This window comes from Colias philodice, chromosome 9, assembly GCF_061535455.1.
Source record: "Colias philodice isolate Cphi_HAF_F1 chromosome 9, ilColPhil1 Martin Lab GWU primary, whole genome shotgun sequence".
In the NCBI taxonomy this organism is placed as follows: domain Eukaryota; kingdom Metazoa; phylum Arthropoda; class Insecta; order Lepidoptera; family Pieridae; genus Colias; species Colias philodice.
This window is the reverse complement of record NC_143094.1, coordinates 10,698,500-10,707,665: the sequence shown is the minus strand read 5'-3', so window position 1 is coordinate 10,707,665 and position 9,166 is coordinate 10,698,500. Positions and strand designations below refer to the sequence as shown.

Here is a 9,166-nt window from a genome sequence, read left to right as displayed (position 1 = left end):
CCCTGTAATCAACATCTAAAATAGGAAGGCAATAAATAAAACAAAATATAATTATGCAATAGTTTTATTGTTAGAACGGGTCCAATGGTGGAGCTACGCCCGCTACACTACCGCTACACAGATAACTACCAACTCTCACTGCTCATCTCTTACCTTCCCGGAAGTCTCATTTACACATCATTTACACTCAATTAACACTACAATTACATTTATTAGAGTAGATATTAAGCACGTCACGTTTTAATGCTCTTACTCCCGGTACCTATGTAGCTTCACAATCTAATACATTTATACTCTGCATTACAAATCTAGTTAGAAAAATGTACCTTATTGTTACTGTGTTACGGTCTATACTTGTTTGACACACTAAAGCTGTATTCACATTGAGCGACGAAATGAAATGATATTTTCTAACTAGGTTTGTACTGAGCGACACATATTGGCTAGTACACGAAATAGTCGACTGAGTACAAGTGAGACATTGCTATTATCCGTGTGTCCGGTACAAGACGCTAAAAAATTATTACAATAGTTTTGGCAGTTCGCAACAATGGTAAAATGCAACTAACTCGACAGTAATACAAATATATTTACAATCGTCCTGTCACCTTCCAACTAAATCACAATCCTAAAAGTGTGACGTAACTAATCGAATATAGGAAATCGATAGGTCCCTATCGCAAATAAAAGCAACTCCGACTATTTGTCTAACTTCCGCAAAATGACATTGGATGGTTCCTTATAAAAATTCTCATAATACATTCAAATTTCAAACGCTTTATAATCTTCATTTTTTGTTTCGTTTGTAACACGACAAATTTATAAAAGCTCCTCAAAATTTGAGTATATTTCGAGCATTTAGAAATTAAGTATTCCTACTTTATCACGGAACCACTGTCACTTGCGGAAAGGGCCGATACACAGAATGCATTTACAGAATCAAAATCGACGCCAGATGACGCTACTTATGCTCCTGTGTGAAACGGCCCTATACATAAGGGCATTACGTACAATTAATATACAGCCATTTTGAATAATTCTAAAATTAGATCAACTTAAACACGTCTATCAGTGCACGAATATATTTACAACACGACTGGTAAGTGAAAATAAAACGTCTTAAATACGAAAAAATCTTACTAACTTCCGGACAACTGTATTTTTGAGACACGTAATATCGACTGTTTTCATTCTGTATTCGAGTCTAAGTCACATGTCTCAAACATTCAGCCGAGCGGGGATTTTTTTTTTATCATTTTATAATTATAAGAAGAATCTTAAGTAATAGAAATTAAAGTAAAAATATGCGACTAAGAGCAGAGGCAGTTTGTTATTAACATAAAATCTAAAGTCTTATCTTTTTACTGTCTAATATTTACATGAATCGTGCCTCGCTTGCCTCTGTAAGCATTCAAGTGATAAAACTTACGGCTACAAGAAAAAAATAAATGACTGACCAACATACAAACTAATACGTCAATTCGTGCCGAGTTTTTATGTAATCGCCGCTAGGTGGAGCCACATGTTCGTGAACTACCCTCCAGTAGCAATTACACACAAAATCAGCTCATTACCTAAACTAAAGATCACTTGTGTGCTAAATGGAAAGAAACGTGTACTTAAAACAACAAACGAGATCTCTAACAGTCTGGAAACGAATTATTTACAATTACACATTAGTAATAATATGTAGAATTAAAAGCGTGTTGAAATACGAATCGAATTCACTTATATGTACAGCAGTTATCGATTATCTAAAACTATTTCGGGTAATAGTCCTCGACTGGGAGAGCGGTCGAAGTTTCCAGGCGTTTCTCGAAGCTTCGACCGCTTTTTGTATACTATTTGGAAGCGACTACGTACAATCTATATACAGGTCATACGCGGCAGCATGGAGGCTGTATTTTTGATCACAGTAACAGTTATCTGTATAAGGCAAGGTGGGGTCCGTTGTCCAATACACTATTATGACGCACGTGCACGCATTTTGCGTACTTTCTTTTTTTTACTTTAAATTTACAGGAATATATCTAGAATGTTTTTTTCTGTTTCAAGTTTCTGTCAACACGTGTGATAATAGTATTTTGGGCAGACTCTATTTTGTACCATCTAGGCGTTTATCTGTACTAATACGCAAAATATAAATTGAAACAGACATTACATCTTTAAAATTATTGCGTATTCGAACAGAAAACCCGCCAACCTATTGGATTTCTATATCGGTTTACATCCCATACCAAACTAATTAATACTACACAATTTATTTACACATTTTTTTAATTATTTTTTAATCAGTAATATAGTTTTGAACTAGATTAAGGCTACGTCCGTTGACACTCGCACAAATCTATGTATTACATGTTAGCAGCGTGATACATAACTACACAAAATAAGGAGAACATCAATTTTGAAACGTATACATATTAAGATTATATCAATGGCCAATAAAGACAAATTACACGCACACTATCACACATCAGAATTATTACATCACTAATAATAAATGCTTGAAATAAACGTTACACACTACCACATGTATATTACCGTAGTATAGACCAAAAGCAGTATATTTATTTTTCATATCTACACCATATTATGTAGACGTATCGATCACTTTTTAATATGAACTAATTTTTATTTTTATACAGGCTTAATAGTTGAATCTACTCAACTTTAAAAAATAATCAACAAATATCTTTGCATTTAAGTATTAAATTGTGATATATAAAATATTTTACACAATAATTTCTGACGCTCACAATAAAAATGCTGCTTTTCCTCCATCCAGCGATATTAATAATAAAAATTGTAATTACTGAAATATGTCAATTTACTTCTATATCTATCTAACCTAACTACATAAAAATGTCAGTCGATGTTACATACAATGGTGTTTAGGGAAACACAAAACAGGCCGAGTACAGACGGCCGACACGTCGAGATTCATTAGTTGCTTCGACATAAGCGCGTCGCCATCTGAACGCGGCCTTAACGAACACAAAAATCATTATATATTTTTTTTTTTCATTTTTCATAAAACTAAATTTACCGCTAAGACGTTTAATAATATATTGCAACGTTTATTGCTTGCAATCCACATAACGTTCAGGCACACACCAAAAATCTACCCTCACATACACAACTATCTGATGGAATAGCGAATAAAATGATGTAACTATCCCTAACAAGCATGGCCCTTTAAATACGAGGTATGCAAGTTCTATACCGTCCGCTCTAGACTATCTTTGTCCTTCACCATTCTTTGTACACCACATTGAAACATCCATTTGAATAATTCAGGCCAGTTTCGTGACCGCATTTCAAAGGAACTTATCATAACCTTTCATTACCCTACCCATTGACTGCTCTCTACGATACCAATCTATACTAATCTACAAACATACACCCAACGCTATAATATATAATATAAGTGAAAATATAAAATATTTGGTAAATATATAAGTTTTTTTATTTATTTTCTCTATCGCAAATGAGAAGGAATCTCGTAGTCTTTTACTTGTATATTTAGAACACGGTTGCGTCGTAAATGCGAAAAATTAGCATGTCATGAATGTGGTGTATTTTATCGACTTTTCCTAAGATCAGATCATTATCAGAATTATATCTATAAACACTTCAATATATCTCATAGTACACATATAATCCGTAATATATAAACTAAGTGAAATGTAAACATCGATTGGTGTTATCAATTGTACATTGGTGAATTTTACATCTATTATTATTATTCATTATTGACAAAACCGAAATTTAAAATTAAAATTATCATACAATCTTATACATAGAATACTTCATTTCACTACCAAAATATATACGAAACGTTAGTTACATCAATAAAAATAAGTGTGACCCTCGTCACTATAGCTTTGAAGTTAATGAAACATGTAAAGCGCTCTTGTCATTTTTTTATAATTTTTCATTTTTATCGTAGTGTTGATCACCGTCATCCTACCATCCGTACAAACAAAGAGACAGACGCGAAACAGCGTTCGCTCACAAACACATTGAGATCAAAATTGCTTGCGCGTTCGAAACAAAAATTCCCGTTCGGCGTTTGCGTTTTTTTTCGTCGTTAGCGAGGGAGATAGCGCCCAAAGCCCTTGAACAGAGTCTCAGCGAGTATATTTAATATAGGGCGCGCTTGTCGAAGCCGCGCTTAGACTCGCGTCATTCCCACTGGTGCGGCGACGGCGGCAGCTCCGACGGGTGCGCGACTGTCGAGCTGCAAGTCGCGAGTCGCATGGATTAGTCGCAAGTCTGTGTCGTGCTTTACCCACACCCAGGCCACTGGACTTGTGTTGGAATCAAACTTTACTTTGCAAAGCAATATGACAATTTTATTTTATGTTTAATTTAAATGATATCTTTATAAATAATGATCCCAACATACGTCCCAAAATTGTTCGACCATGCATTGTTTTGAAATTAATGATTAAATTTAATTTTTTTTGTCAAAATATCAGAACTGTAAAATTGCATTGCAAATCAAATCTACTGAAAGTCTACTACTTATAGAAAAAGACAAAATCACCACAACCGAGTGCTTGGCACTTTGCTCACTGCCTACTCATGCACTAAATACTTTTCGGGACAAACATTTTTCTGAACCATGATCACAGACCTGCTTCCGAAATTAATTATTTTTTTTACTATTTTTTTCAATAAATTTTAAGTGAAAAAAAGATCATCACACATTTTATTCTAATTACATTATTTTAGTTTATAATAATTTTGTATCATTTTATAAAAATATTTCGGAAACAGGTCAAATAAAACTCCCAACGTGACCGCATAGTAACTGCATTCAAAACCTTTATTTCTTCTGGTTGCTCAACTGATAAATGCATTTTAGCGATCGCTTGTAAATATATTTTTAATAAAGGGATAGTAAAGTAAAAGGGGATATTTATTACTAAAATAAATGTGTAATATATTATATTATAAAACATTTCACTAAAAAGTTTAAAGTAAATGATCGCCAAAATGCTAAAAAAATCATCAGATAATCGAAAGAAAACGCATGCATATCATTCGGAACGGGAAAGATAAACTATCCAACGATCAACCCTTTTGAAATTACGATTGACGTTTTCTCGTAAAGGCAACACTAAAACCATGGACTTGTTAAACGATTTTAGCTCTTAACATGACACCAATAAGACTTAATTTGTGTTAACACAGTTTTGTTTTTTTAGTTCAGGGTTGCCTCTTCGATAAACGCCCGCGTATATACGGACAACACAATATAACGTGCGGTGACGCTTACTGTACTTGGGCACTACGCCATTACGCAGCGCACAGAAATATCACAGGCGAGAGCAGAAGTATTTTTGCCGCTGTCTTGAAAGGGGAACAAACTTTTGCTTTCGTACTCGCTCTAGGGCTGCCGCAAACACAGAAAAACCAATTATTAAAATCGGCAGCGTTAGCACCACCATTTCAAGAGGGTTGACGTAACTGCGGTGGCTGACGCTCGGAAGCGAAAGGAAATAGAAAAAAAAATCCATGCACAGGTCGGACTGTAGTGCCGTGAGGCTGGTAAAAAAAAAGGAAAAAAATACCTACGAAACTTAACTACATAGGCGGGAATGGGACGGGATTGCGGGACTAACTTCTGCGACCACCTTCATACTATACTATGGGTACCTAACCTGATCTCGGTTCGGACACAGATTGCTTGGTTCCACACTTAGTTGTGATGATCTAATCTCATATAAAACGTAACGTGTTGACAACACTTTGAACTTAGCAAGACTACTAGAACAAAATAATAATACTTGAATATAGCCAAAATCGCTAGTATACGCATCTATGTGGTAAGAAGGAATATTTAACCCAATGTTGTCGACACGTTGAGAAATTGCGTGGCCGTATGTAGTTGGGTGCGGGTGGTCGCTAATAGCTCAGTGATTGGTGCCTATTGACTGTGATGATTGGCCCCCAAAACCAAAACAATAAAAAATATCTACAACAAGAAATACTAGTAATATAAAATAAACATTTCAATCCAAAAAAAAAATTACAAAAATTTATGACTACCCTCAAAAAAAATTCTACAAAGAGCCAATCAGCACGCCGCCAGGCACCAAGCGGTTAGGTATCGCAAAGAAATCACCTAGTGTCTGGTTGGTTGGTTGGTTGTTTGCGGTGGTTGGTTGCGTCGCCTTACCTTGCGAAGCTCTTGAACGCGGCCGACTGCGGGTTGATGCACAGCGGCACGCGCGACGTCTGCAGCTGCTCCGCTATGAATTTGTGGATCTCCTCTGCGGAGATAGTGGGGGTGGGTCGTTAGCGGTTAGGTTAGTTGGGTAGATATTATAATGTATGGTCAGTACGGTACGTAATGTGATAAAATATTTTCGAAAAATTTTTAATTTGTCCATTTTTGCACAAAAATGAAATTAAAGTACAAAAAGTAGTTATTTTTTTTTCATAATAATCACACTAATGAATGTCAAAATAAACCGAACCAACTAAATAAAACCTCAAAAAGTTCCAAAATTTAACAGAATATTTAAGTTAAAATTACATAACAAGTCAATTCGTAATAAATCATCGAATAACATCACAAAGGAACATATATTACAACAAAGAAATATGACAAATTTCCAGTCAGACTTTCTGAATAACCCCCCTCCTTTTTTCAATAAGTCTATTCACAATCCCTGCCCAACTCCCTACAACGTACACGGCCCGTACACCCCAGCACGCAGCACTCACCCTTGACTTGGTGCACCGACGTGAGCTTCCTCTCCCAGCCGTCGTGGAACGCGTGCGGCGCGACCGGCTCCAGGTCCGGCGAGTAGTGGCGCGCGGCGGGCGGCGCGCTGTAGCAGCACTTGCACATGCACGAGTGGTAGCGGAGCCGCCCTTCTTCCAAGTATGGGTGTGCGAGTGCGTCTACCACGGAGATTCGTTTCGCCGGGTCGAAGACTAGCATCTGAAGTGTTTAATGGAGATGTCAAACTCAAATTCACACATTGATTTATTCAACTTGACTTCCTTTAGAAGTTTTTTAGTCCGTCAAAATACAATAAATAGTAATTCACCACCGGTTCGGAAAGAAATTTCTGCAGAGAAATATTTTTATATTAATAATAATTAATTTAAGAGTCTAGACAACGTAAGATTTGTATTGCGTTTGATGATACATCGTATTTAGAGCGTCAAGTGTGTGTAAGTAATTTTTGTGAGGGTAATATATTTTCAGTTAGTAGGATATGGTATGGATATTGGATAATTTAACTTTTTACCAAATTTACACAAACAAACAAATACCTGAGCGAGCAGGTGCACCGCCTCGTGCGTGGCCTGCACGGAGAGCGTGTAGAGCGCGGCGAGCGCGGGCGGGCGGGGCGCGCGCCGCAGCATGTGCGCCCGCGCGCCCGCGCACGCGTACCGCATGTCTTCCAGCGACGGCGTGCCGAGGAGTTCGGTGATCAGCTCCAGCTGGAAATTGTTATGTGTCTTTTGTAGAATAGAGTTTTTAAGCTATTGCCACACCCCGGACACTCCATACAAAATTATCGTTTTGACAGTCACACTGCAGAGACTGCAAATGTGTGTGTTAACGCTTTATGGTTGGCACATTTGTGACTAGCGTAAAAAAATTCGCGTTTTTCTGATGAAATACATCCGTAAACAGCACAATATCTAACTATTTTCTACGAAAAACGGTAATCACAAATCCAAAATAATAAATTACTTTAAGTCAATTTGATTAATGTTGTCAATCTTCGTTGCGTATCGTCCTTGCAGAAATATGCGGACCATTTTTAGGTTGATCGTGCGGGGTGAGGTAAGTGTTTAATTTTGGCGGGAGGCGGAGAGTGTCCGTTCTGTAGCGTTTAGCTACTATTATGTATTCTGTGCTATTGCATAGCTTATATCGCGGGCCTTCGAGCGCGGCGACTGAATGTAAAAAAATCCGTAACGAAATAACCTAACACCCCCCACTCCGACCGGCAAAGCGGTGAAACTTTTTATGCTATGCAATAGCTTTACCGCGGCAGTCTCTGAGTGCCACACGTCTTTTTTTGTTTTGTTATTTAAAAATAACGAGGTACATGCATTCTTCTATTTATTTTATACGTAAGCATGCACGCACACGGATGCGTAGGTACGGCATTTCCTCGAGCGATGAAAACTTTCTATGCAATACGTCCAGTGACAAAATAAAATAACTATTTATACCATACGTCAAAACTCATGCACATCGGCAAATTATGTGATAATTCTTTTTTTTGATTATTTAAGTTATTTTCGTGAATATGTTTCCGTGTTTGTGAAACAAAATTTAAAAAAAAACGTAGTAGAAAAATGATTCTCAATGAAGTCCCATATCGTCAATTTTGATCGAAGTAGGTTCATAATCGCTTGAACGACATTAAAAATGAACATTTCCAACCAAATTTTTCCCATTGATAGGATATAAAGAAGTTGTTTACTCTACTCTACTTAACGATTATTTATTTTTTAGGATAAACAAATGCATACATAATGCCGTTGCTTAATGTAATATTATATTCATATTTATTCCAACTTCCTTAAGATGTTGGTACTTAATAAATAACTCAAGAAAAATACGAGACAAATAAGTACGTTTAACATTAATAACATTTCTGTTCGTGGCATCTCGGTTCTGCCGTCAATTTCAATCGCTATTATAATAAAAAGACAACCCACGCGATTTTCCTCTACAGGAAGTAAATACAATTTGAATATAAATTATATTTTGTGACGTCACAAGGAAGAAACGTTGAGAATATTCTAAAATTCTCTTGTCACATTGTTTGTAACCAAACACCTCCGAACCGACTTGATCAATTTTTATCTATTTATGCGGTTTTTTGTGTTTTTTTTTAATCCCCTAAAAACGTTCTGCTTACACAGCTTGTGTAAGCAGAACGTTTGCCAGCTCAGTTAGCATGAACATAATAAAACCCTGTAAGCTTCATTATATGTATATAATGGTCATTATATTTTATCATTTATTTATTTATGCTTTATTGTACAAACATACCAGGACCAACAAACTTAGACAATAATTTAATTACAATAATTATACACAGTCACATATGTACGAAAGGCGGCCTATTACAATCTCTAATATAATAATAAAATATTAAAAGGTACAAATAAAATA

The 9,166-nt window shown here is 36.2% G+C and overlaps 1 protein-coding gene across 3 annotated transcripts in view; it reads right to left on the bottom strand.

Moving 5' to 3' along the window:
* Positions 1 to 48: 48 nt before the first annotated feature.
* The window catches only part of nmo (serine/threonine-protein kinase nemo), a 111,105-nt gene continuing 101,987 nt past the window's right edge, over positions 49 to 9,166 (bottom strand). Inside the window, exons 7-10 of one of the 3 annotated variants that reach the window (XR_016316101.1) lie at positions 7,300 to 7,470; positions 6,742 to 6,961; positions 6,137 to 6,284; positions 49 to 4,243 (exon numbers count right to left, since the gene is read on the bottom strand). Coding sequence is in view for 2 of the 3 variants with exons in the window: in XM_089699460.1 (XP_089555586.1) it covers positions 5,308 to 5,404; positions 6,191 to 6,284; positions 6,742 to 6,961; positions 7,300 to 7,470 (582 nt within the window). In the remaining variant the exon portion in view is untranslated. Of the gene's footprint in view, positions 4,244 to 4,271; positions 5,405 to 6,136; positions 6,285 to 6,741; positions 6,962 to 7,299; positions 7,471 to 9,166 lie in introns of those variants that run through there. The other 2 variants (XM_089699459.1, XM_089699460.1) reach the window with 2 other exon arrangements.